This window comes from Dryobates pubescens, chromosome 20 (genome assembly GCF_014839835.1).
Source record: "Dryobates pubescens isolate bDryPub1 chromosome 20, bDryPub1.pri, whole genome shotgun sequence".
In the NCBI taxonomy this organism is placed as follows: Eukaryota; Metazoa; Chordata; class Aves; order Piciformes; family Picidae; genus Dryobates; species Dryobates pubescens.
In genome coordinates, this window is record NC_071631.1 from 1978769 (window position 1) to 2005210 (window position 26442).

General features: G+C 59.6%; 1 protein-coding gene across 9 annotated transcripts in view; it reads right to left on the minus strand.

Moving 5' to 3' along the window:
* MACF1 (microtubule actin crosslinking factor 1) overlaps positions 1 to 26442 on the minus strand; it is a 176916-nt gene that overhangs the window by 131953 nt on the left and 18521 nt on the right. For 6 of the 9 annotated variants that reach the window (XM_054170416.1, XM_054170417.1, XM_054170406.1 and 3 more), the window contains 2 exons: positions 3383 to 3444; positions 1774 to 1863 (listed from right to left, as the gene is read on the minus strand). In XM_054170416.1, coding sequence (XP_054026391.1) covers positions 1774 to 1863; positions 3383 to 3444 — 152 coding nt within the window. Of the gene's footprint in view, positions 1 to 1773; positions 1864 to 3382; positions 3445 to 5396; positions 5506 to 10795; positions 11052 to 25391; positions 25455 to 26442 lie in introns of those variants that run through there. The other 3 variants (XM_054170410.1, XM_054170407.1, XM_054170409.1) reach the window with 3 other exon arrangements.

The following is a 26442-nucleotide window of genomic DNA, read 5'->3' on the forward strand; positions in this document are numbered from 1 at the left end:
GTGGGTTTTAACCCGGCTCAGACCGCGGAGAAGGGAAGGTGGCAGCTGCCAGTGGCGCTGGGCTGCTCTGGACTATCTGTCGGCACTCCAGTGGCCACCAGGGACAAGGCTGTGGCCGGGCCAGGCTCAACCTACTTCTTCATCATCATCATCTTCCTCCTCCCGCTCCTCGCTGCTCGCGCGGCACCAGGCCGGTGCTCTCACCAGGCGGAGGCTCCTCTGAGCTGGAGGCTCGACTGGCTAACGAGGATGGGAGGGACAGTGGTGACAGGAGGGTGACACAACAGGGAGACAGAGTGGAAACCAAAAATGCAAGACCCAGGTCAAAGGGAAAAAAAAAAACCAAGAGAGAGAGGAGGAGGAAGGCAGCCGGAGCCTCGAGCAGCCTGCTCCAGGGGAAGGGGCCTGGCCCGGGGCAGGGGGGCTGGAAGGGGATGGTCTCTGAGGTCCCTTCCAACTCAAAACCATTCTGTGGATCCATGAGTCCCTGGGCTCCAGCACAGGGATTTCCCACTGGCTTTGGAAGCCAAAGAGAAGGCAGCTGCCTGGATCACAAGTAGCTTGATCCAAGTTTTCAGCCCCCACACAAAACCCCTGAGCTGGCATCTCCAGAGGGGAAGGGAGGTAAAGCTGGGAGGCCTTTGCCCAGATCCTATTTTAGGGGAGTGCTAAAATAATTCCTGCTGTGCTACCCTGTGACAGCAACTGGGATCTTCCCAGAGCTGAGTGAATGTGTCAAGTCTGAGAAGGAGGAGGAAAGAGGAAGGAGGGGGACTCTATAATGCTTGTGGTGCTGAGGGCCAGGGTTTAGCACCAGCCTTGGCAGAGCTCGGGAATGGTTGGAGTGGGGCATCTTGAAGGGCTTTGCCAACCAAAACGATTCTGTGATGCCCAGGATGCAGGAAGAGGTTTGCATGGCACCAACTGCCCCAAACCCAGCTTGGGCAGGAGCCAGGAAGGGAACAGGAATCTCAAATCTGTGCTACACTTTGGGGCACATGGGCACAGGACCCATTTTGGCCAAAGCCACTCTGAGCTCTTGTTTGAATCAAGGAGCCAAGTCTAGAAGGTGAAGGCAAGTGCCCAGAGAGGTGCTGGGGGCTCCATCTCTGCAGCCACCCCAATCCCATCCTGTGGAAGCTGCTCTGGCAGGGGCTTGGACCTGATGATCTACTTCTCCCAAGCGACAGGACAAGAGGGAATGGCCTCTAGCCTCAAGCTGTGCCAGGGGAGGGCGAGGCTGGAGGCTGGGAAGAATTTCTTTCCTGCAGGAGTGGTCAGGGATTGGAACAGGCTGCCCAGGGAGGGGTGTTCAAAAAACAATGAGTAGATGTGGCTCTAGTGGTCAGGGAGGTGTTGGGCAGAAGGTTGGACCAGATCTTGGAGGTCTTTTCCAACCTTAATGATTCTGTGATCTCCAGGGGGCCCTTCCAGCCCCTATCACTGTGTGATTCTGTGGCAGCCTTCAAACAGAGGGCTCTGCCTAGGGGACCATGAGAGCCAGCAGGCTTTAATCACATGTTTTGGTGGTATCCAAGAGACCAGCCTGGAGAACAGGGCTCTGAGTGGAAATAAATCAAATAAAAGCCACAACAAGGAGAACCAATAATGGTAATAAAGAAATGGCAACAGACACCTGAGAACAAACCCATGGCATGAGAAACGACAGCTGATGGCTGGCAGCAGAGGGGAGCAGGGAGGAGGACAGAGGGGGCTTGGAGTTTGGGTTGGGGGGGGACACAGCAGCATCACTGCCCAGCCTGGAGCACTTACCAGCTTCACCCCTGACAGCACCTCCAGGAGGGAGATGAGGTTGTGGCCATCTCGAAGGTCTTCGTAGAGGTCGTTGATGTGCTTCCGCACCTGGGGAGGGGTGGGGAGGGGAAAAGCTTTGGCTCATTGGAGCCCCTCAGCCTCCTGTGCTGGCTGCAGGGCTGCACAGTGGTGCCTGCAAGCAGGCATCTCCCTCCCATCCCATTTCCATCCATCCAGAGGTGAAAACCTGGAGGAGGCAAGCAACCCCCCAGCCTGAGGCCAGCTGAGCCACAGCCATGCTGGCCCCTTCCCTGCCCAGGCAGAGCCTGCATCACTGGGGGACATCCTCAGAGTGCTCCAGCACCTGCCCCAGCTCCTCCCCAGTGCAAGCAAGGAACAGGCTTCAACTGCACAGGACCATGCATGCTGCTTCATTCCCTCACTACCTCCTATCCCCCCCCAGCACACAGGGGCACAGCCCATCCCATTCCCAGTAACAGGGATCCCAAAGGAGCTGGGATGCTGCCTGCTCTGCCCTCAGCAGAGGGCCTCCCCCATGGAGGGGCCAGAAGCAGCAAGGACCAAGGAACCATCCAGAACCATCAGTAAGGAAAAGCAGCTTCCTCTATGCCAAAAGACCTGGCAGAACCTGCTGCCAATTTCACTCCCCAAACCAAAGTGTGAAACCGTTTTGGACTCCAGGCAGCCCCAGAGCTCTGCAGAAAGAGGAGCTCAGCCCTGAGAATCGTTTACACCACCCTAGAGCATCCCAAACCACAGCACTTGCTGCCATCTGGGAGCAGAGCAGGTCCCTGTGGGGCAGGGGGACTGTGAGAGCAGGGTGACCACACACAAACCCTGGCCCTGCTCTTTCCCCAGACCCCCAGAGCCTGGCCAGGGCTTGGACTGGGCTGCAAATCCCCAGATGTTTCCCTTCAGCAGCCTCAAGGCTTCTGCTGTTTTGGGTTTGGGTTGTTTTTTTCCCTCCTCCTCCTTTGTTAAAGGAGGTTTGCAAAGCTGGCAGGGAAACAGCTGTTCTGTGACACCTCCTGTCCAAACAACTTCTTTTTCTTCCTCCTTCTTTTTCCCTTTAGCAAATGAAGAATTCATTAGAACCCCCCCTGGCATCTACCAAGAGGAGGAGCAGCCAGCTTGTGATGCAATGTTAATCTGACTCAGCTACCACAAACCATCTCCCCTGGCACATTATGGGGCTCCTCTCCACGAGGAGAGCCCCAGAAAGGCCTCCAAAGCCCCTTTTGCCCTGGGGAGGGGGAGCACAAGGAGGGAGCAGCCCCCTGCTGGCATCCTCTCCATCACCCCAGCTGCCCCCAGCCCCCACGGAGGAGGAGGCAGAATGCTCACTGGCAAGAGCTGAGGAGGCAAATGCAAGGATGGTGATGCCACAGTGCCCTCCAAAGGCCCCAGCACATTCCCTCTGCTACCATCTCCTGGGGACAAACACATCTCCCCCCAGCATCCCAGCCCAACAGAAACCCCCCCAGGTACAGAACTAAATTGAGAAACATGTTAAAACAGGAAGGGGGGTGGGGGGAAAAGGCACTTGTCTGCCTGTCCTGAGGCAGGAGAGCTGGAGCAGCTCCATCATCAACTGTGGGACTCTTACCTTCATCAAGTGTTTGTTGACCCATTTAGTGAAGGTTTTCTTTTGGACTCTGTCCCGTTCATCTGTCAAAAGAAGACAAAAGCAGCTCTGGGTCAGTGCCTCTCATGCAGAAACTCCAAATGACTTTGAAATGAACAGAGGAGACAAAGAGGAATCACCAGCAAGTGCCAGGACCACTGGACCCATCCTACAGCCAAGCAGCAGAACAGAAGCTGCTTATTCAAGGGCTGGTGCAGGATGGGGCCCTTCACGGGGCTGGGAGGTAGAAGCATCCCCACAGCCAGAACAAAACTCCCTACTCTTTTTTTGGGGGGAAGGGATGGTAGTATTGAACTTAAAAGCAGTGTGGGGGACTGGGATGAGTCATGGCTGCAGCTGGCAGTGACAACTTGAGCCCCCAAAATGGGGTCATGGGGTCACAGACTGGCTGGAGTAGGAAGGGACCTTAAAGATCATCCAGTTCCAACCCCTTGCCCTGAACAGGGACACCCCAGGTTGGTCAGAACCATATCCAGCCTGGTCTTAAAACACTTCCATGGATGAGGCATGCACAGCTGCTCTGGGCAACCCATCCCTGTGTCCTACCACCCTCACAGTGAAGAACTTCTTCCTAGTATCTCCTCTAAAGCCCCCTCTGTGGGCTCTTCTCTGGTTCCCTCTGTGCCTCCTGGATACAGTGCAGGGAGAGAGGTGAGGTCTGCTCAACACCCACACCCCCACCTTGTTTTAGGAGGGTGTCCCCCCTCCCCTGCCTGCTCCAGGAAGGTTTGAGCACATTATATAAGCCCTACAGATGTCCCATGCCAAGCCTGTGCTGGGCACCAGCAGCCTGTGCAATTAGCAGCTTATTCTGCTGCTGTATTTTTGGTTCATTGGATTGTCAGGATTGAAGGTTTATTTCTGTCCCACAGCTCAGCTGCCCTTGCCTGGGAACTTGGAATGCTGGCGGGATACAACGTGGATGTCATCCCCAGGGGGTGCCAGGGGGTCCCAGTCCCGAGGGAACCCACTGAGGGGGGATGGGATGGGAGATCTGTGGTGATGCCAAGCTGGGATGTGGGACTGGGGGAGCTGTTGGCAGGTTGCTCTAGGCACAAACAATGACATATGAAACACAACTAAGGTGAAAGGAGAGGGCATGGGGTGGCACCACACCACTGGAGGGTCCTGTGGGGTGCAAGGGGGTCCCACTCAGCCCCTACTTCCCCATATCCAGGCAGCAAGGAGGGCTCAAGTGAACCCTGTGCCAAATGGCATCTCCTGGGTGCCTCAATTCCAACCCATGTGAGCCCAAGCTGCCAAGCGCTGCCCCACATCCAGCCCTGGGGGTCCTGGGACAGGATGGGACAGGATGAGCCCCCCTAGCCCAAGACACCCTCCCAGGACACCCCTTTGACATCCCAAGCCACCAGCCGTGGGCAGCAGCACCTCTCGATCTGGCAAACCCAACGCCTCCCAGCCCAGGCTGCTTGTCCTGCCCAGACTGCCCCACAGCTGCCTTCCCAGGCTGAGCCAGGAGTCACTGGGAGGGGGACCTGCAGCAGCCAAGCCCTCAGGAGAACCTCCCCAAGCCTCAGCCCGTGCAGATTTGAAAGCACCATCGCACATCCTTCCTCCTCCCCACAGCTTCCCCCATCCGAAAGCAGCGGCACAGGCGGCAAGGCCAGCGGCAGGTCCCCTCCCTGCGCCCCGCTCGGGCCCCAGGCCAAGGCACACAACCAGGGGCCACCAACCCCTCCGTGGCTGAGCCACAGCCACCCGAGCTCCCCACCCCGCCAGGCCCCGGCCTCGGCACAGCTTTGCCGGGCCGACGCAGCCCGGGCACGGAGCTGCCGCCTGGCACCGCCGGCCGCAGCTGTGTCACCCCCACGTGCTCCGTGGGGACCTTCCCTTGCCCCGACCCACCCAGCGCGGCGGCGCCAGGTCCCTTCCCAACCGCAGCACTCGCCGGGGGTGGGCAAAGCGGGAGCCACCCCCGGGGGCAGGGTGGGTGCTGGGCAGAGCTGGTACTAACCGATGCAGCACATCCGGCACACCAGGCAGGCGCTGAGCCGCCTCCTGTCCCCGGGCGGAGCTCTCCTCTCCATCGCCCGGCATGGGCAGCGCCAGCTCCTGGCACAGCGCTGGGGAAAGGCCTCCTGGGGTGACCCTTCCGCCAGTTCCTGAGGAAGGGTCTTCTGCAAGGGGCACCAGCCGTTCAGCAGCCTCGGCCCGAGTGGCTGGGGGACTCCTCCGGGTGACTTCTTGCCCGCAGCTCCTCCCACCGCGCCACTTCCTACCCTGTCACCCCCGGCGCGGGCACCGGCCCCCGGTCCTCCTCCGGGCCCTGGCCGCCGGACCCACCGCCGCCTGCTGTGCCCTGCTCCCCGGGCTGCCAGCGGAATCCTCCACGGTCCCAAGCTGCTCAGAGAGCTCCCAGCCAGGAAGGGCAGAGCTGCTCCCTCCTGGCAGCCAAGCGAGCGGCGCGGCGCAGGGCGCAGAGCAGGGTGCAGGCACAGGCTCACCCCACGGCGCTGGGCACTGCCCTGCCAGCAGCCTCTTGGCTTGTTTTCCCCTCTTCTTGTTTTCCAGTTAATTGCACCGGGCACGGGAGGGACAATGCCAGGCTGTTCTCTCCGCTCCCTCCTGCCTGCCTGCCGCCAGTAGCTTCTTCCCAAACCATTTCCCAAGTCCCAAACGCGGGAGCTGGGAGCAGGTCACAGCCGGGCTTGGCACGCGGGGAGATAACAGGGAGGCCTCCTTATCACCACCTCTCTTCCTTTTCTTCTAAATATAATCCCTCTGCAGACCTTCTGCCGGCAAAAGCCCGGCCGGGAGGGCGAGAGGAGGCCGGCTGCAGGCGGGGGACGGCAGCAGCCGGGCCCCGAGCATGGCCGGGAGCAGGCGGGGACAGGGTCGCGTCACCGAGTCCCACACGGAAAGGCTGCAGCTGGGCACCTCCGGTGCCCGATCCGGGGGGTGCCCGCAGGCCAGCAGCTCCTCGGCACGCTCCCTCTTCCCATCTCCTGCAAACCCGGGGAGTTTTCCTCCTTTTGGGGCTCTTTTTTTGGCTGCAGCTCAGCACCCTTGGGTGGTTCCTGGGCTCTGACCAGCTGCCACCTCCCCACCCGGTGCTATTGTCTGAGCTAATCGTAATGCCCACTACTGCTTACTAATGATGGCAGGGCATTGCAAGCTTATCTCTCCCTGGCTAATCTTTCCTAGAGTCATCCTGATAAAAGCAACTTGTTGCAACCTTCTCCCCTCCCATCCCCAACCCTCTGTTCGCTGGCCCTAGCCACCAAGAGCCACCCTGTCACCAGCCAGGGACAGTGAGCAGAGGCAATGGCACAGCTGGGGCATGGCCAGAGGGAACCTGCAGCACTCTGAAGATGTGCCAGAGTTGGGTGAGGGCAGGAGAGGCTGACCACGGAGCCTTGGGTCCCCCTGCACCCAGGGCACAGAGCACACCGGTGACAATGACAGAGGGGACAGTTTCCAGCCCCTCTGAGGCCATGGGAGATGCTTCCAGCTGCAAAGTGCCTCTGGGGTGCTGCTTTCTCTGTGAGACTCACAGAGATGAAAACCTGGATGAAGCAAGCAACAACCCAACCTGAGGCCAGCTGAGCCACAGCCATGCTGGCCCCTTCCCTGGATCCCAGGCAGAGCCTGCATCACTGTGGGACACCCTCAGAGTGCTCCAGGACCTGCCCCAGCTCCTCCCCAGTGCAGGCAAGGAACAGGCTTCAACTGCACAGCCCCCAAAGCCCTGCAGGACCATGCATGCTGCTTCATTCCCTCACCACCTCCTATCCCCCCCGCTGCACACAGGGGCACAGACCATCCCATTCCCAGTAACCCCACAGGAACTGGGGTACTGCCTGCTCTGCCTCCAGCAGGATAAATCCCACCTGGAGGGGCCAGAAGCAGCAAGGAGCAGAGGTGGCTACCCAAGGGGAAGATGGTGTTTGAGGGTTTCCCACTGTTGCTGGATCCCCAGGTAGAGGGGGGAATGGGGACAACCATCCTGCCCCTGAGCTGGTTTCCAGCATTCCCAAACCAGAGCCATCAGCCTAGCCAGAAGAAAAATTGCTACACAGACTCATGGAATTGTTTAGGCTGGAGAAGACCTTAAAGATCATCCAGTCCAGCTGTTACCAGACTCCAGGGCCCTCAGGCATTTGTCACTGGGAGAGCTCCTGCAGGCATTGGATGCCAAAGACCCTCCCACCACAACACCCAGCACAGACATTTCCCCCCTCAGCCAGCCTGCAGCAGTCTCTGCCCTGGCAGCCTGCCTGGCCCCAGCAGCTCCCAACATGCCCAGCCAGGCACTGCTGCTCCCCCCAGGATCTCTCCTCCATCATCATTGGCCTCACTTGCTGTCAGGCTCCATCACCCTCCACCTCCTCCTGCCTTGGGCTGCTGCTGAAGCCCAGGTCCAGCCCCAGGCACTGGTGGGAGCCCAGCCAGGCTGGAGGAGCTGGAATCAGGCTTTGCCTGGGGTTCCAGTGTCCCACATCAGCTCCTTCAGCCTCTTCTGCTGGGAAAAAAAGAAAGCCTGGAAATGTCTCCTAAGCTCTCTGTTCCTGTTCATAACTCCTGGAGACATCAGATGGAGCTCTGTGATGGAGAAGATCTTGGATGGGACCTTGGGCAACCTGTGCTAGGGGAGGGTGTCCCTGTCCATGGCAGAGGGGTTGGAACTGGATGATCTTTGAGGTCCCTTCCCACCCAAACCAGGCTGTGGTTCTGTGATGCTATCTCCAAACCCATGCTCAATGTGAAGGTGGCTCTGGACATCAGACAGCAAGAGGCAGCCCTGTGCTGAAGGAGGGTTGGTCACAGCTTCATGCCTGGAAACAAATTCTTTCAGCACTGAAAGCCTCCACTTCTGCCCTGAACCCTTCAAGACAGAGAATGGGAAGGTGCTGGGTTGTTATTTTACTGTGGTACTTTTAAGAAGAGGGAAAGAAATTCTTTCCAGTGAGGGTGGTGAGACACTGGAGCAGGCTGCCCAGGGAGGTCATGGATGCCCGCTCCCTGGAGGTGTCCAAAGCAAGCTGGCCCAGTGGAAGGTACCCTGCCCATAGGATGATCTTTGAGGTCCCTTCCAACCCAAACCATTCTATGAATCTCTGACACAGAAAGCTCCTGGCTGGCTCAGGAGCACAAGGTGTTTAAAACATGCTGGCTGCCAGCTCAGGAGCTGACATGATGCACCCTGACAGGAGAGCAGAGCAGGCAGGACCTCCAGAGCCTTTCGAAACAGGGAGAGGAAACGGTGCCTGATTCAGCCTGGAAGAATGCAGAGGAGATACCTGGGGTGGAAAAGTATCCAGCATCCAGATACTTAATAGAAGAGACACCTGAGAAGGGCTGATACAAAAGAGATCTGGAGCTGGGAGAGCATCAAAGGGCAACAAAAGCTGCTGCAAGATGAGCCTTGTCCTCCAGGATGCTGTGCCCCCAGGGTGGGTTCACCTGAGCTTTACTGGGAAGGAGGGATGGAGGAAAACAAACATTGAGGCTTCTCCTGCTTGCAGCACTTGCCCCAGGGGGTTTCCCTAGAACAAGGGACTTGCTTCTGTGCTGGGCACTGGTGAGGCCACACCTGGAATACCGGGCTCAGTTTTGGGGCCCTCAGTCCAAGAAGGACACTGAGGAGCTGGAGGGGGTCCAGAGAAGGGCAAAGAAGCTGGGGAAGGGTCTGGAGAGCAGGGCTGGGGAGCAGCAGCTGAGGGAGCTGGGGGTGTTCAGCCTGGAGAAAAGGAGGCTGAGGGGAGACCTTCTGGCTCTCTACAGCTCCCTGAGAGGAGGCTGGAGCCAGGTGAGGGTTGGGCTCTTCTCCCAAGGAACAAGTGACAGGACAAGAGGAAAAGGCCTCCAGTTGCACCAAGGGAGGTTTAGGTTGGACATGAGGAACAATTTCTGTCCCAAAAAGCCCTGGCCCAGGCTGCCCATGGAAGTGGTGGAGTCCCCATCCCTGAAAGGATTAAAAAGCTGTGGAGATGTGGTGCTGAGGGCCATCATTTAGTGGTGAGCTGGCAGTGCTGGGTTGGACTCCATGACCTGAAAGGTCTCTTCCAACCAAAACCATCCTGTGGTTCGGGCAGGGCACAGCAGCAGGTCGGTGGTAGAGGCGTGAGGAGCAGGGAGGAGAGAGTCCTGCTGGGAAACACCACCTAGATGGGGCTCAGCACTTCACTGCACAACACTGCCTGGATACTGAGGTGAATTTAGGGGAGAGGGGAGAGTGTGGCACCAGAAGGGACTGCAGCCAGGCCGGGTCAGTGGGTGACAGGAGCTTCCCTGCACCGCAGCACGTTTGCGCAACGCGGCAGCGATGTTTCTCTCCTGGTAGCTTTAGGGGAGGAAGGAAGGAGCTGTGCCAAAGAACCATGGAATGGCAGGGGGTGGGAAGGGACCTCTGGAGATCATACCCTGCAGCAATACCTTGGGAAATGTCCCTGTGGGACCTCTGGAGATCATCCAGCCCAACCCCAAAGCAGTATCTGAGCAACCTGCTGTACTGTGAGGTGTCCCTGCCCGTGGCAGGGGGTTGGGACTGGATGAGCCTTGAGCTCCCTTTCAACCCTGACAACTCCATGATTCTATGATCCTGAAGCAATACCTCAGGGAAAGTCCCTGTGGGAGCTCTGGAGATCATCCAGCCCAACCCCAAAGCAGTATCTGGGGGAAAGTCCCTGTGTGCTGCCCAGAGCCTGCTCCTTTGCATGGAAAAAGTGAAAGAAAAGAGGGAATTGGTCACGGACCGAGGGAAAAGGCCCCATGCAGAGGCAGGGGCGAGGCCAAGCCCCGCTGCAAAGAAAGAGAAAGGAATCAAAACAACCAAATCCCAGGAGAAGAGGCTGGGACAGGGAAGGAGCTACCGAATCCTTGTCTGGAGCCGGAGCTATCACACATGCCTGTGACAAACCCTCTCTCTCCTCAGGCAGAGGTCATGTGCAAGCCCTATTTTGGGAAGCTGAGGCAGGGTCAGCCCCAGCTGCTCGGCCAGCTCCCAAGGAGCTGCCGGGGCCGCGTCCTGCCGGTGGCTAACCCTTCCCTGGCCAGCAGCCGGAGCCAGGAGGCAGAACAGCAGCCACGTGTTGCGGGGCTTGAGCCGAGAGACAAAAAGCAGCTTCGTCCCCAGCCAGACACCCCCCATCCCAGATGCTCCCACCCCAGCACGGGCCAGGAACGGGTGACGAGACCAAATTTAGGCACCAAAACCTCTGCCCCCCGCCCTCCTCCCCCCTCCGGGGGCACTGGGAGGATCCCCAACACCGCATCCTCCCCTCCCTCCTCCCCACCGGCCACGTCCAGCCCTGCCTGCGCCGCTGCCACGGCTCCTGGGGAGGCAGAACAAGCCGCGGCCCTTGCTGGTGGCACTCCGGCCACCTCAGTGACCCCCCCGGGGGCCAGCCCTACCTTCTCTGCTCCGGCTCCTCCAGTACAGGACGCCGGCGATGCCCAGGACGTGGCTCAGGACAAAGGCGGCGGGCGGCAGATAGGAGCTCTCTGAAAGAGGCATCGTCTCCTATTCCCAGCTCGTTATCCCAAGCCCAGCTTGGAATTGCTTTCTCCCAAAGCTGCTGCTGCTAGAGCCCAGCATCGCCGGGAGGGCGACGGGACCGGGAGGCCGAGCTGCCGCCTGTAGAAACTTCGGAAACTTCCTGCCCTGTGCCCCTGCCTCCAGCTGGCTGCAGCCCCGGAGCTGGCAGGGCTTGGGGGCAGCCAGCGTCGCCGGGACGGGGCCAGGGAGATTTGGGAGCTGCGGGAGGGGGTGGGAAGAGGCAGAAAGCGAGCGTCAGGCCGGCTCAAACATCTTCCCTCGGCGTTCAGGCGGCCAAACTTTGCCGTCCCCCTACCCCCCCTCCCCGTTCCGGGGGGAGAGCAGAGACGTCACCTCCTCAGCTTCCACTCCCGGCCCCGCTGGAAGCTCGGACGCGGCCGCAGCGAGCGGGGACCGGCGGCAGCCGCAGCGGCTCTGCCCTGCTCCTCATGGAGGGGCTTGGGAGAGGCACCCAACCACAGCCCACCCCGCTGGGTGACGGCCCGGCCTCCCCGGCCCGTGGTGATGCCGACACGGTGAGGGCAGCTGGGATCTGAGCAGGGAACAGCTGGGAGAGGTGGGCAGCGCTTGGGTGGCACTGGAGGGGCAGCAGGCAGATGCCAGCTGGGGTTTGGTACCGCGGGCCGGACCCAGCGCCCATCTGCTTGCAGGAAACACTCTGCCCAGCAAGAGGGGCAAAAGTGAAGGAGACCAAGCTGGGTACCCCAGGCACATCTCCCTCACCCACCCTGGATGCTCCATTGATGCCTTCATTGCCAGGACACCCCCGGAGTCCTCGGGCAAACACCCATAAAAGGTGCTCTGACATTGAAGGCAAAGGTTCAGCCACCTCCTGGCCCCTTCTGCACCCACTCACCACCACCATCACATCGCCCACAGCAAGACCTTGCAGCCTTTTGTTCTCCTTTTTACACCCAAGAGTGAGTTATTTATATTTGTCTACTTTTTCTGCTCGAAATCTGCAGCTGATTTTAAAGGCGTAGCCTAAACCCACCCCACAGCCCAGCCCCAGGGATGAAGGGTGAGCAGGGTGCTGAGGGCTCCTCCTCTGGTTGTTTTGCTTCTCAGGACCGTTTGTGGCTGCAGAGGCACAGAAACAGCCCAGGGAAACCGAGAGCAGGGTGGCTGTTACCCACCCCAGCCTGATTTCTGTTGTAACCACAAAAGAACTGGGTGGAGAAGCTCCTTGCAAAGCCTGCTTTGCTCTCAGAGCCTCCATGGGACAGGTTCCCCCCCTCCCCCAGCCAGAAATTTACCCTTAGAATAACCCTGATGGAATTGTTTGGGTTGGAAGAGATCTTGCAGATCATGGAGTCCAACCATCAAGGCAGCCCTGCCAGGTCACCACCAAACCATGGCCCTCACAGCACCACATCTCCACAGCTTTCCAGTCCTGCCAAGGATGGGGACTCCACCACAGCCCTGGGCAGCCTGGTCCAATGCCTGACCACTCTTGCAGGACAGAAATTGTTCCTCATGTCCAACCTAAACCTCCCCTGGTGAAACTTGAGGCCATTTTTTCTTGTCCTGTCCCTTCTTCCTTGGGAGAAGAGACCAACCCCAGCTCACTCCAACCTTCCAGGGAGTTGCGGAGAGCCAGAAGGTCTCTTCTCAGCCTCCTTTTCTCCAGGCTGCACAACCCCAGCTTCCCTCAGCTGCTCCTCCCCAGCCCTGTTCTCCAGACCCTTCCCCAGCTTTGTTGCCCTTCTCTGGACCTGCTCCAGCCCTCAATGTCCTTCCTGGACTGAGGGCCCCAAAACTGAACCCAGGATTCCAGGTGTGGCCTCACCAGTGGACAGCACAGGAGGACAATCCCTGCCCTGGTCCTGCAGGCCTGGATGTTGTTGTCCCTCTTGGCCACCTGGCTCATCCTCAGCCAGCTGTCAGCTTTGGGCTCAAAGCTGGACAGAATCAATGCTCTTTTTTTCCCCCCTGCCTTTACCTTCCCAGAAGGACTCAGCCAAGAGCCACCAGCAGCTCCACAACATGTGACGGTGAAACCACCCAAGATCTGGGGGGGGGGGGTGTGCCACCCAGATGCAAGCAGAGATTTCTCTTGCATTCATAACCCTTGAGCAGCTCCCCAAACCCAACAGCCCCGAGCTGGCCAGGGCCCCCCCAAGGAAACCACAGCAAGTTAAACCTGACAGGCCCCAAGATTGCATCGCTCCGGCTCGGAGCTGCACCACCCACCACCTCCTGAGAGGCAGGGTGATAGCAACTGCAGAGAGCCACCCCAGGGCTCACTGCTGTTGCAATGTTTTCCAGAGCTTCAGCCCTGCCCAGATGAAAAACATCCCAGCATAGTTTTCATCTAAAGCAATCTGCTTTCTGTTAAGGCAGGGGAAAGGCTGCAGGAGGCAATGAAGGCCACCATAAATGGGCTCCGTGGTCCACCTTGAGCAGGGCAAACAGCAGCCTGCAAGGCTGAGAGGGGATGGGGACAGGGGGGGGGTTGGAATGTGACAGTAAAAAAGGGTTCTGGGAAGCAGCAGTTGGTTTGCTCCATCCCCTCCCCTTGGCTGTACCTAGGGGTGCCTGGTAGCTCCTGGGGGCTGCATGTGCAGAGGGGTCAATAAAAATCATAGTCACAGAATGGGTTGGGTGGGAAGGGTCTCCCTGAAGGTCATCTAGTCCAGCCTAGAGGCACTCTAGGTCCATCTCTCTCTAAGGTCATTTAAACCAACCTGGATGAATTCTAGGTCCCCCTCTCCCTAAAGGTCACCTAGACCAACCTGGATGGACTCTAGGTCAATCTCTCTAAAGGTTACCTAGACCAACCTGGATGGACTCTAGGTCGAGCTCTCTAAAGGTCACCTAGACCAACCTGGATGGACTCCAGGTCCATCATTCTCTAAAGGTCATCCAGTCCAACCCCCCTGCAGTCAGCAGGTTGCTCAGAGCCCCATCAAGACAGACCTTGAACGCCTCCAGGGATGAGGTCTCCATCACTACCTCCCTGGGCAACCTGTTCCAGTGTTCCACCACCCTCAGAGCAAAGAATTTCAGTGGTGCCCTGAGTGCTGCCAGCTGCAAAGCCTGGGGCAGAAGAAACTCTCTCAATACACAAACAAATACAAATCGATTTGTTCCTTCCTCTCTCTATAGGCACAGGTATAAATAATGTATATTGCTGGGTTTATATATAGCCATCCCCTGCACCAGGACACTCCAGGGGCACCAGGGGTCCCCCACATCACCCCACACACCCTAACACACTTCCCCACCCCCACCCCTTGCCAGCATATGCCTGGCACAAGCCACTTGGCCACCTCTTGCCACTGCAGGAAGCAGGTAACAGCCACAACCCAGCCAGCAGTGGGAGATCTGGGGTGCAGGGAGGCACTGGCAGGTTTTGGGGTGACCCCCCCCCAAGATTCTAGGGGTTGCCCAGCCCCGGATACAGCTGCCACTTGCACCCCCCAGCATGAGGCTCCCCACCACCACCATGGAAACCACCCCACACAGCCAAACACAAACAGCTCATTCCCTGCAAGGCAGCTTCCTCAGCTGCCACCCTCACCTCAGCCCGGAAAGGAAAGGGGTGGGGAGAGGACACCCAGCTCCAGCCTGCCCAGCAATCTGGGGAGCAGAGAGGCTGGGGCCCCACCTTGCAGGGGGCCCCCCACCTTGCAGGGGGCCCCCCCCTGTTTCACCGGGTGCAGCATTTTGCAGCCTTGTGCATGGTCCCCGAGCGGCACCGCCCCCAGCGCCGCTCGCCCCCAGCGCCGCTCACCCCCAGCGCCCTGCCTGGCAGCGGCGCTGGCATCCCCCGGGGAGGGCTCTGGGGGTTACACTGCCCTGGGCACACACCCCCTTTCCCTCCCCTCATTCCAGCCGTGCCTCTTGCCCGGAGCTGAGTCACCCTTGGCTTTGGCCAAGTGTCTGATGTCCAGGACTGATTCTTTCCCCCCCCCGCCATGTGCCTCCCCGGTGAGTAATGCTCAGCCGGCTCCGCGCCGCCGGCTCCGGCATCTCCTTATATGACTCGGGGAAGCGGCTGGGCAGCGGCAGGCGGCCACCCGGCACGGCCGCAGCTCCCCGGCACGGCTCCCGGGGTGCAGAGACCCCAGCACCCTGGCGGACGACGCCACAGCGATGCTCAGACGTCCTCTGGCTGCCGCTTGAGGCCCCGTGGGCTCTGGCCAAGCGCCACAGCGTCCCAGCCCCGGGAGGTGGCAGCCAGGTGGCACTGTCGAAACGCCGCAGCGGGCACGGCGCTGGGGATGGTGGCTGCGGGCAGAGCTGGCAGCTGGCAGCAGAGGCTCTCTCCCCAGGGCTCTGTCTGAACCCACTCCCCCCCATACACAATGTCTCAACCACAGTCCCCCCCCCCCAGCCAAGCCCACCAAAGTCCCCTCCCATCACCCACAATGGGCACTGCTGGACGTGGAAACAGCTCCGAGGACCCTCCAGGGTTTTACAGAAAGGACTCTCTGCCCCAGATGGATTAGGGGTGGGGGGGATGACCCCACACTGGGGAGGGGACACCCCTGACCCCACAGCAGGGTAAAGGGTCCATCCAGCAGCGGTGCTGAGCGCACACAAACTGGTGAGTGCTGTGCAGGGGGCAGGTTTCCTGCCAGGCTTCCTCTGCTTTCCAATTTCTGTTGTTTTTTCCTCCTTTCTGGGAGCTCAGAGGCCAAATCTGGGTCACTCCTGGAAGCAGCTGAAAACTGCTGAGGAGCAGGAAGGAGACTCTGGGTTTGGAGCAGGGACACCCAGCTAAAGCCCTCTCCAGGGGCAGGTCCCACTCCAGAGTGAGGCCAGGAGCCCAGCTTGACTCTGGCATCTGTGACAACTGGAGGTGGGGGGCAGCACTCAACCCAACTCACTGCACCCCTAAACCCCAAACTGGGGGACAGGACACACTCTCAGCCAGGCTCAATGTTTCCCCTTAGATCATGGCACTGCCCCTCGGATCATGGCATTCCCCACTAGGGAACCTCAGGAAGCTTCTCCTAGAGCTGGGCTAAGCTCAACCCAGCTGCACCCCTAAACCCCAAACTGGGGGGTACAGAGCTCACCCTCAGCCAGGGACAACATCTCCCCTTGGATCATAGCATTCCCCACTTGGGAACCTTCTCCCAGAGCTCTGCCAAAGCCACTCCACTGCAGCCTGCTGGCAGGGGAGGCAGCGGCGGACGGACAGACAGCCAGCCGCAGCCCTGGGTGCCCGGGCAGCCGCACGTGCCGGCGCACCCCGGTTCGTGCCGCAGCACCCCCCCGGTGCCGACAAGCACAGGCAGGACCCCGCTGGGGCGCGGGGGCTCAGCTCCACCCTGCCCCGGCGCCAGCAGCCCTGGGAAAGGGAAGCAAGAACAAAGATGACGTCTCTTGTGATCTAGGCTATTAAAACAAAGCACAACAAGGTGGAAGACGGAGCGGGTCACGGCTCCTGCCACTGCCCAACGCCGCCCCGCGGGACCAGCTCCCCTGCTTTGGCTCGGGGAGACCTCTCCCCGCGGTGAATCAGCGGCCCCTGCGTGTGCGGGCAGAGCCCGGCAGCCTCTCGCCAGCCGGCGAGCGCCGGCGCCCGGCCCTGCCTGCCTGCCTCTGGCTGCTGGCACGGCAGCAGCGTTCCCCACGTTCAAACGTTTCCCCCCGGCTTTCATCATCCCGCAGCGCGGCGTCATCAAACCATCCAGCAGGAAGGGTGGAAGAGACCTCTAAGAGCATCAGGTCCAACCATCGACCCAGCACCACCGTGCCCACTAAGCCATGGCCCAAAGTGCAATGGCCAGGAGGGATGGGGACGAGTCTGCAGGGTCCCACACTGTACAATAATTAAGGGTGGAAAAGACCTCTAAGATCATCAGGTCCAACCATCAACCCAACACCACCATGCTCACTAAGCCATGGCCCAAAGGGTGGTGCCAGGAGGGATGGGGACGAGTCTGCAGGGTCCCACACTGTACAATCATTAAGGTTAGAAAAGACATCAACCCAATGACTGAGGCAGCCCCATGCAGACCTGGATCATCCCCACCCAGCCCTGGATAGTCCCCATCCAATCCTGGGTTTGGGTTCTGCACCAGCCCTCTCCACACCAGCATCTCCATCAAGAGGGTGGCACAAGTGAACATTCAGCTGCAGATCTCTTGGTAGAGGAGCTGCCCAGGCTGCCAAAGCCTCAGACCACCCCCACCCCCACCAGCAGTGAGATCTGAACTCTGAGGAAGAGGAGAAAGGAAGCAGTGCTGATAAAAGAGGAGCTGATGTTCCCCTTTCCAGCAGACAGCAGGGCACCAAAATAAGAATGATAGCTTAAAAAAGCCACCCAAACAAACTTCCCTTCCCACAGCAGAGCTGCTTCTGCTGGGACGTGGGACAGGACCCTGGGGATCACCTCACTGCTGGGAGATGCTGTGTTCAAAGCCAGGTTGGATGGGGCCTTGAGCAAGCAGGTCTAGTGACCCGAGACCCCCAACACGGACCTCAACCCCAGCCAGCAGCTTTGCCCAGCCCCGTGCACGCAGTGCCACCCCAAGGCACATCTCACCCAGCTCCTGCCCAGGCTTTTGAACCCTCCCTCCCTGCAGCAAACCCAGCAGCTCAGGCTGAAGAGGTGGCCAGGGTGATCTCACCACTTCTTCCCGGGTGTTACAAAGCTCCCTACATCCACCCTCCTGCCCGGCAGGCTCCCCAGCTGACGGCCGCTGGGGTTCTGCTGACACAGCACTTCAGGCATTATTTCATCGCTTCCCACTTCTCAGAAGCCTCCTCTGGTTTGTCACCCCCTCTGAGGACGCTGGCAGGGAGCCCTCCTGTGCTTGCTCATTCAGTGATGCCATCAACAGGCAGTCCAGGCTCCGGGAAAGCACCGGACCCCGCTGAGCTGGCATCGACTCCTTGGCATCACACCCCGCGAGGAGAGGGCAGGAGGCAGCACCTCGAGGCTGCTGGAGCCCCGGAGCAGGCTGCCCAGAGAGGTTGGGAAGTCTCCTTCCCTGGAGACTTTCAAAACCCACCTGGGCATTGTGCTCCTGGAGAAGCTGACCCTGCCTTAGCATGACCTCCAGAGTCCCTTCCAAGCCCCACCAGGCTGGGACTCGGTGGTGGGGACAGGCAGCAGCTGGCTGCTGGGGCACAGACCAAAGCGGTGAGCCAAGGGGTGAGGGCAACCTTTGATGTGCAGAGAGCTGCTGCACGAGGAGGAGGAGATGGAGGTGGTGCCAGAGACAAAGAGGATGGAGATGCACAGGGGGAGGAACAGCAAAGGTCTCCCAGTAGAAAAATCTTTGGGCTTGTGGGGAGTGAGCAACATCCTGGCAGCTGTGGGCAGGAGGAGGCCGTGCTTGCACACCCATGTGCGAGAGGACACACAGGGCTGCAAGCTTTCCCAGGGGCCTGTGCTGACACGGTGAGGTGGCACCCTTCCCAGCCTGGGGGAGGAGGAGAAGAGGGAGGAGGAAGGTGGTGATGCCATCTCCAGGTCCCTCCCTGCCCCTCCGGCCACGGGGACACCACCTCCACAAAGCTGCCGTCTCTGTGGCTGGGGAAACAGCTGCTCCGAGGTTCCCAGCACACCCCAGCAGCACCTCTCTCCGTGGAGAGAGAAACACAACAAACCAAAAAACCCACCCAAAAACATCCCACTGCCAGAGGTGAGGGAAGCCCTGGCAGAGGTGAGCAGCAGAGCCCTGTGCCAGGCAGCAGCCCAGGGCCTGGCTGCATCCTGCAAGCGGTGCCACCACCTGCAGAGGGGCTGAGCACACCCAGGGCAACAATGAGAGGAAGGCTGCAACCCTTCTGCTGCGAGGCCAGGCTGAGAGAGTTGGGGATGTCCAGCCTGGAGAAGAGACCTTCTGGTGGCCTTTCAGTGCTTTGAGAGGCTGAACAGATAGCTGGGGACAGACTTTTGAGCAGGGCCTGCTGTGACAGGACAAGGGGGGATGGTTTGAACTCCAAGAGGGAGATACAGACTGGAGGGAAGGAAGAAATGAGGGTGGTGAGACCCTGGCCCAGACTGCCCAGAGAAGTGGTAGATGCCCCATCCCTGGAACCATTGCTGGTCAGGTTGTTTGGGGCTCTGAGCAACCTGCTCTAGTTGGGGATGTCCTTGCTGACTGCAGGGGAGGGTTGGCCTGGATGATCTCTAAAGGTCCCAAACCATTCTGCAATTCTGTCATTAAACATCCCAAATCCTGGAAAAATCCTCCAAACAAAGCCTCAAGCCCCAGCCCCTCTTGAGGAGCCAGACCCCAGGGCAGCATGGAGCTGCAGCCCAGCACAGCCCAGCTCAGGGGAGCTGGAGGTCAGAGCCTGGCCCTGGGCTCATGGTTGGTCGCTCAAGGCCAAGCTTTGCACTGCCCACAGCAGGGGCTCAGGGAGCAGGAAAGCCCTGCAGGGGGGGGAGCCGAGGGCTGGCCGTCATCAAACCTCCTTTCTAGCAGCTAACAAAAGGCCTGGTGTCTCGGCTCAGGGTTGTTATTCCAACGCCAAGCGAGGGCTGCTTGGCAGCAGGAGAAATGGGGAAAGGTTGTGCTGGTGGGAACTGGCCTGGCTTTGTTCGGGGCAGGCTCGGGAGCTGTGTTTGCACAGGCTCCACACAGCAGCTCACAGCCTGCCTGGGGGGTGGCAGGGATGGGATCTCCCAAACTGGGCTGTGATGGGGCCCACCAACAGCTCAGACCCCCTGGGACTGCTCCCTGCAAGCAGTGATGCATAATGCTGAGAGGGAAGCAGCAGGGAGCTCGCAGCCCAAGCTCGCACCTCACAAGCCAAGCACGCACCCCAAGAGCACTCCCTGCAGCCTAAACATCAAGTCCAAGTTCACCTCACAACCCAAGGGTGCAGCCCACAGCCCAAGCATGCAGTCCAAGCTGCTGGTAGGAAGCTCTGTCGTGTCGTCGTCCCCACCTTCCCCCCCCCCCCCCCTTTTGCTACTTTCAACCCCAACGGAGCAGCCCAGGGGTTGAGTGGCCTCATCCTGTCCCAAAGACGACCACAAGCAGGGGACCCATGACCCCTCCCAGCCTGCCCAGGACAGATGTGCAGTCCCCGGGGGTGGGAGGGAAGGAAGCTGCCGGTTCTCTCCTTTTTCCCCTGCAAACAGAGGGCAGGCAGCAACCTTGAGCCCTGATCTCATTAGATGTCCCAAACTAAGCAGTGTGAAACCTGATTAGCGCCGCGGGGGAGGGGGTGACAGCTCTGCCGGTCAGCCCCAGCACCCTCCCACCCAAGATGGGAAGTCCCAGCCCTGCCAGGAAGCCAGGGCTGGGGAGCAGGATCTGGATGTGGCTCCGGTCCTCCCATGCTTGCTTGCCGGGAGCAGGAACGCTCCCAGGGCTCACGCTGGGGCTTGACTCCTGGCTGTGCTGCGCTCTGGAGGGATGCTTCATCCCTCCCAGCTGCTGCCGCCGGCTCCCGACCTTGGCTTGCAGCAGCAGAGAGGAATTTGGGATTAAAAAAAACCCCAACCAACGAGGGGAGAGGCAGGAGCCTGAAACTTCTGTTCCCTAGAGACCTGCTCTCCCGCAGAGAAACTTAATCCCCACGAAAAAAAGCAAAGGAAATAATCCAGTTGCTAACTTTATGCTCTGCCTGCTCCATTTAAACTCCAGCACAGTGCCAGACCTGCTGGACCCCACCTGCCCGGCCCCAGCCCTTCAGGTGCTCCTAGGAGGGCTGAGCTGGACCTTCCTGGAGCAAAAACCCAGCTCTGGCACCACCAGGTTGTGGTGGGAGAGCTGCACGTCGCTGGGGAAGCTCCATTAGGGCACAGCTTGTGAGTCCCCCCAGCTGGCTGTGCTCCCCAGGGGACACTTCACAAGGTGGCCACAGAATTGTTAGGGTTGGAAGGGAGCTCAAGGATCAGCCAGTTCCAACCCCCCTGCCATGGGCAGGGACACCTCACACCACAGCAGGTTGTCACAGCCACATCCAGTTTGGCTTTCAAAACCTCCAGGGCTGAGGCTTCCACCACCTCCCTGGGCAGCCTGTGCCAGGCTCTCACCACCCTCATGGGGAACAACGTCCTCCTGACATCCAATCTGAATCTACCCCCAAGCTGGAGGGGAGGCAACCACACTTCCCTGGGAGCAACCAGCCAGGTCCTCCTCCTGTGCACTGACAGCAGGGACTGGGAGAGACACATGCCAGAGGAGCCAAAACTCCCCGAGGCCTCCACCCGAGCTGGCCAGGGCAGATGGTGGCCCTGGAAGTCTTATCACACCCAACCACCTTGGGTGGCCCCGGCCTGGGCTGCTCCTCAGGAAGCCATCACATGATGGCACGAGAGCCAACGGCGACAGCGGCACGCAGGGACCAGCCGTGGCACCTCCCTGGCACCTCCCTGGCACCAGCCTCCTGCTCAGATCCTCCAGAGCCCTCCAGGAGCAGGGTCCTGCACCTCCCAACTCCTCCTTCTGAGCAGCAGAGCCGGGCACAGGAGCCACCAGGAGCTCGGCAGGAACAAGCACAGCCCCACGGGCGGCTGCTTGGCCACGGGGGAAAAGAATCTGAGCCCGGTTCCCCTGGGGAAAACACGAGGCAGTGCCAAGGTCAGATGAAGGCAGGAGATTAAGCGGAGCGCTGAGGAGAGGGCTGAGGAGATGCTGGGGTTTGAGCCTGGCTGCCCGAGTAAACAACAACTCCTCGGAAAGCGAAACCGGGCGGCCCCGTGCCGCCGGGGAAATTAACCCAGCAATACATTTGTAATCCAATGGAGTTTGCCGAGCCCAGCCCGAGGCTCTTTGTCACCTCGGGGCCGCGACAGCCGCTGCCCCGGGAAACCCGAGCTGGAGGCTCTATGGAAAGTCCGGGTGACCCCCAACCCCCCGCGGCAGCGGATGCTGGGGCAGCCACCGGCCCCCGGCAGCATCCTTTGTCCCCCACCGTGGAAGCAGGGATCTGGCAGGACCTCCCAGTTCCATCCCAGTGGCGCGCTGGGATGTTCTCCAAGCCCTTCACCCCCAACCCAGCAGGGCTGACAGCGATGGATGCTGGCAGCCAGCCGGGGGTCAGGGGCCTGGACTTACACACACAGACATTTACATATGAAATGCTCCCAGCTCCAATATCCTGCTGTCTCCACCTCCCCGGGGAGATGAATAGAGATGAGGGGGGAGAAGGGAACAGAAACCTCTCCAGCAATAAAACCTCTCCCTTCCCTCCAGCTTTGTCCAGCCCTGCAGCCCAGGGGCGGGCTGAAGAGCACATTTGGCTACCCAGCAAATGCCTGCCCGCCACGGTGAGGTGTGTGGCACAGCCACCTCCATCTCAGTGGTGCCCACAAAGGCTGGCACCCCGGGAAGCACCCCAGCAGTGTGAAAGGGGTTGCTGTGCCTACTCAAAGAGCCATCTCACTACCTTCAGTCATAGAATCTCCTGGCTGAAAAAAGACCTTAAGAGCATGGAGTGCAGCCACAACCTAACAACTCCCTGTACACAGCTCTCAGACCATGTCCCTAAGCTCCTCATCCAAACAGCTTTTAAATACCTCCAGGGATGGTGACTCCACCACCACCCTGGGCAACCTCTTCCAGTGCTGGAGAACGCTGCTGGTGAAGAAATTTTTCCTGACATCCAACCTAAACCTCCCCAAGGTGCAAATTAAGGTCACTGAAGCATTCCCTGTCCCTTCCCCGACTCCCCTGTCCACAATAAGCTGTGCCCAGTTCCCTCCATCTCCCTGCCAGCACCTTCTGGATGGTAAGACAAGAGAAGAAGACCTCAAGTTGCACCAGGGCAGGTTTAGGTTGGTCATGAAGAACAATTTCTTCCCCAATAAGGGTTGTCAAGGCCTGGCCCAAGCTGCCCAGGGCAGTGGTGGAGTCTCCAAGCCTGGAGGAATTGAAAGGCTGTGGTGCTGAGGGCCATAGCTTAGCGGTGACCTGGCAGTGCTGGGTTAATGCCTAGACTTGATCTGAAAGGTCTCTTCCAACCAAAGCAACTCTGTGGTTCTGCAGCAGACACAGCTGGTGGCAGCCAGCAAGTCAGCCCCACTCGGACTGGAGGCAGCAAAAAGGACCCAGAGACAGCAGAGATTTGGCTTCTCAGGGACTTGCCACTGGTGGTTTTTGCATTCCCGTTCTGCTCACGGCAGCAGAAAGTGCCAGGAGTGCCCTGCTGCAGGCAGGCAGCGCTGCCAGCAGGGCTCTGGGCAGCACCTGGAGAGGAGCTGGCTGCCAGCTCAGCTCCTGGAACCAGTCACCCTGCCAACCCTACTCATAATGTCACTCCTGATGTCATCTCGGCTGCTCCCACCTCGCTCTGCGGGCAGGAGGGGGATGTGCTGAGCTGCAGCTGGAGCCCTGAACCTCCTCCTCAAGCACAGGAGCTTCAGCAGCACCCATAAAAAAAACCCCCAGGCTGGGGGCACTGCACCCAACCTCAGCACCCATCCCTGCTCCAGCTACCAAAGGGCTGCAGACTGGGGGACAAGCACGGCCCACCACCTCCAGCACAGCCAGCCAGGTTGGAAGAGAGCTTAAAGCTCATCCAGACCAACCCCCCTGCAGTAAGCAGGGACATCTTCAAGCAGAGCAGGCTGCTCAGAACCCCAACAAGCCTGACCTTGAACATCTCCAGGGATGGGGTCTCCCCCACCACCTCTCTGGGCACTCCACCACCCCTCCTACTAAAGAACTTCTTCCCAATGCCCAACCTCAGTCTCCCCTGCTCCAGTTTCCAACCATTTCCCCTGATGCCCTTGCAAACAGCCCCTTCCCAGCTTTCTTGGAGGCTGCCTTCAAATACTGGAAGGCCACCAGAAGCTGGAGCCTTCCCCAGCTCTCAGCCTATCCTCACAGCAGAGGCTCTCCAGCCCTCTGATCACCTTCATGGCCTCCTCTGGACCAGCTCTAACAGCTCCGCATCCACCCTGCTTTGAGAGCCTTGTGCTGGAGGCTCAGGGCTCCTTCCCCATTGATTCCCAGTGCCAGCTGCAATGAGGCTCAAGAAAAAACTTATGACAGGCAGGCTAAGAAAGTGAAGGATGTGAGCAGGGATGTGAGGGAAGGATATTCCTGCCGGAGGCGACGGCTCAGGGCAGCTGTCAGCCGCTGAGCCGCCGGATTAACCCTTCCACGTCAGCCCCGGCACGGGAGGGTGGGGAGGCTGCCAGCCTGCCAGGGTGACAACTCCCTTTGGCTCCCAGCTAAATCAAACACAGAATTGATTCACCTTTGTTATAGGGCAGGATCAGCTGGTGCAGCCCAGCTGTGCCGAGGCCACGCCGCAAAATACAGGAGGGTGAGTCAATAAATGTCACTGAACGACAGGCAATGGCATCCTGGCTGCCTTCTGCCTTGCTTGCCACCTTCTTGCCTGATCATAGAATGGGTTGGGTTGGAAAAGACCTCCAAGATCACTGAGCCCACCCACTGACCTAACAGCACTGTGGCCAGGAAGCCATGCCCTGAAGTGCCGTGGTGAGTCCCAAGAGCGGGATGGGAGGCTCGGAGCAAAAGGCTTCTCTTGACAGCAAGGAAGGGAAAAAGAAAGGAAGTCATAGAATCTCCTGGCTGGAAAAAGACCTTCAGATCATGGAGTCCAACTACAGCCTAGCATCTCCCTGTGCACAGCTCTCAGACCGTGTCCCTCAGCTCCTCATCCAAACCCCTCCAGGGATGGGGACTCCACCGCCTCCCCGGGCAGCCTGGGACAGTGCCTGGTGATCCTTCTGCTGAAGACATTTTTCCCTGCTGCCCAATGTAAAGCTCCCCTGGTGCAACCTGAGGCCACAGAGAAAAGGGAAAGAGGAGGAACAGCAAGGGAATTGTTCACCCCTCCTGCTGCAGCCAGAGCACCAAGTAAACCAAGCCCTCACCCGCAGCCCCGGCTGGCTGCCTGCTGCAGCACGGACAATGGCCACCAGCCTCCAGCCACCTGCCAGGGGCTGGCCCAGCACGATCGAGTGTCACAGGCAGCTCTCAGGGGACAAAGCTGCGAGGCAGGAGAGGGCAGAGCACCAGGAAAGGGGTTTGGAAAGCAGAGAGGGGAGAAAAATCGCCGACTCGTACCCAGATACCATCACGCACCCACCTCCACCGGGAGCCACGCAGGGGAAAACCACCCCCACCCGAGCTGCAGCAGCCCCCAGCCCTCGGCAGGAGCAGGGAGCTCTTCTCCCTTGGGCTGGATTTCGAGCTCCATTCCTTCTCCAGTCGCTCCTTGCAAAGCAGCTGCCCCTGCCCCCCTGCTCGGCTCTCGGGGCCGGCTCAGCCCCTGCCCCGGCGCTCGCTTTGTGCCCAGACACCGCTCCAAATCCAAGGAGAAGACAAAAGAGGGAAGTGAAGCGGAGCCATGGAAAGCACCACCCCTGCCGGCTGCCTCCGTGGGAAGCCAACAACTCCTCGATGTTCCAGGAGGTGGGGGGTGGGGGTCCTCAATTTGCCTCAACCAGCAATCAATGGCAGATGGTGGAGCCGTGCCGGGAGGAGGTGACACGGCGGCGGCTCAGCCTCCCTCCTCCCTGTACGGCCGCACCACCCCGGCTGGAAATACCTTTCAGGGTGCCAAGTCCATCCAGGAATTTCTTGTACTTCTCCAAGTCCATCTTCCAGCCCAGCTCAGCCCTCTCCTCAGCTGGGCAGCATCGGGGCACCCAGGAGCCCCAGCAGCGCCGCTGGCCTCACCACCATCGCCCTTTGACCACCCGGCTGGGCACAGCCCTCCTGTTTCCTTATTTGATGAAGCATTAAAACCTCCCAGGGCCGAGGCCACCCCCCTTTTTGCAAATGAGCCCAGAGCTACCAGTAAGTGCCCCACACCATCAGGGCTCCCGGCATCCCTTCCCCCCCCCTCCTCCATGCCAGAGCTTTCAGGGATTGTGTGTCCCGGGGATATTTCCAGCAAGGAGCTGGAGGGAATTGGGAGGGGAAGGAAACAAAACCCCAAAAGGATTTAAGGCTGGAAGGCAGAAGATGTGGAAAATGCAGTCTGTGGGGAAAGCCACCTTGGTGACTCTGGCACCAGAGAGGTGCCATCGTGTGGGGAAAAAACTGGCCCAGGTGAGCCCCAGGAGCAAGTGCCTGCACGGGACAGCATGACCCCTCCTGCCTTTGCCACCCCCAGCCCTCCCACTTACCCCACACCAGCAGCAAGGAAGCAGAAAAGGAGATTTGCTGCTTTTAAAGAGATTTTTGGCAGCAGGAGCCTGCCCTGCTTGATCCAAAGGGATCCCAGTGCCTGCCTCGCTGATCGCCGCCCTTCAGCAGGGCTGGGGTCCACCAGGCACCTCCCAGGGCTTCTCCTAAACCAAAATATTAATAAGGATGCTAGCACCATCACCAGGGGGTTGCAGTGTGCTTGACCATGGAGGCAGAGTGTGGTCTGTCACCCCACTGCCTCTCCAGAGAGGTCCCAGCAGACTGAGCAAGAGCAGAGAGTGCAGCATCCACCGCACGGCGCAGAGCCCTCCCGGCACACCCCACACCACACCTGAGCTTTGCTGGAAGGGAGGGGACAGCAACCAGAGCAAGGAGGTGCTGCAGGGGCTAAACCACCCCACCAAAATAAAAAGCAGGCTGGCAGCTCCCTGCATCTTGGCACAGAG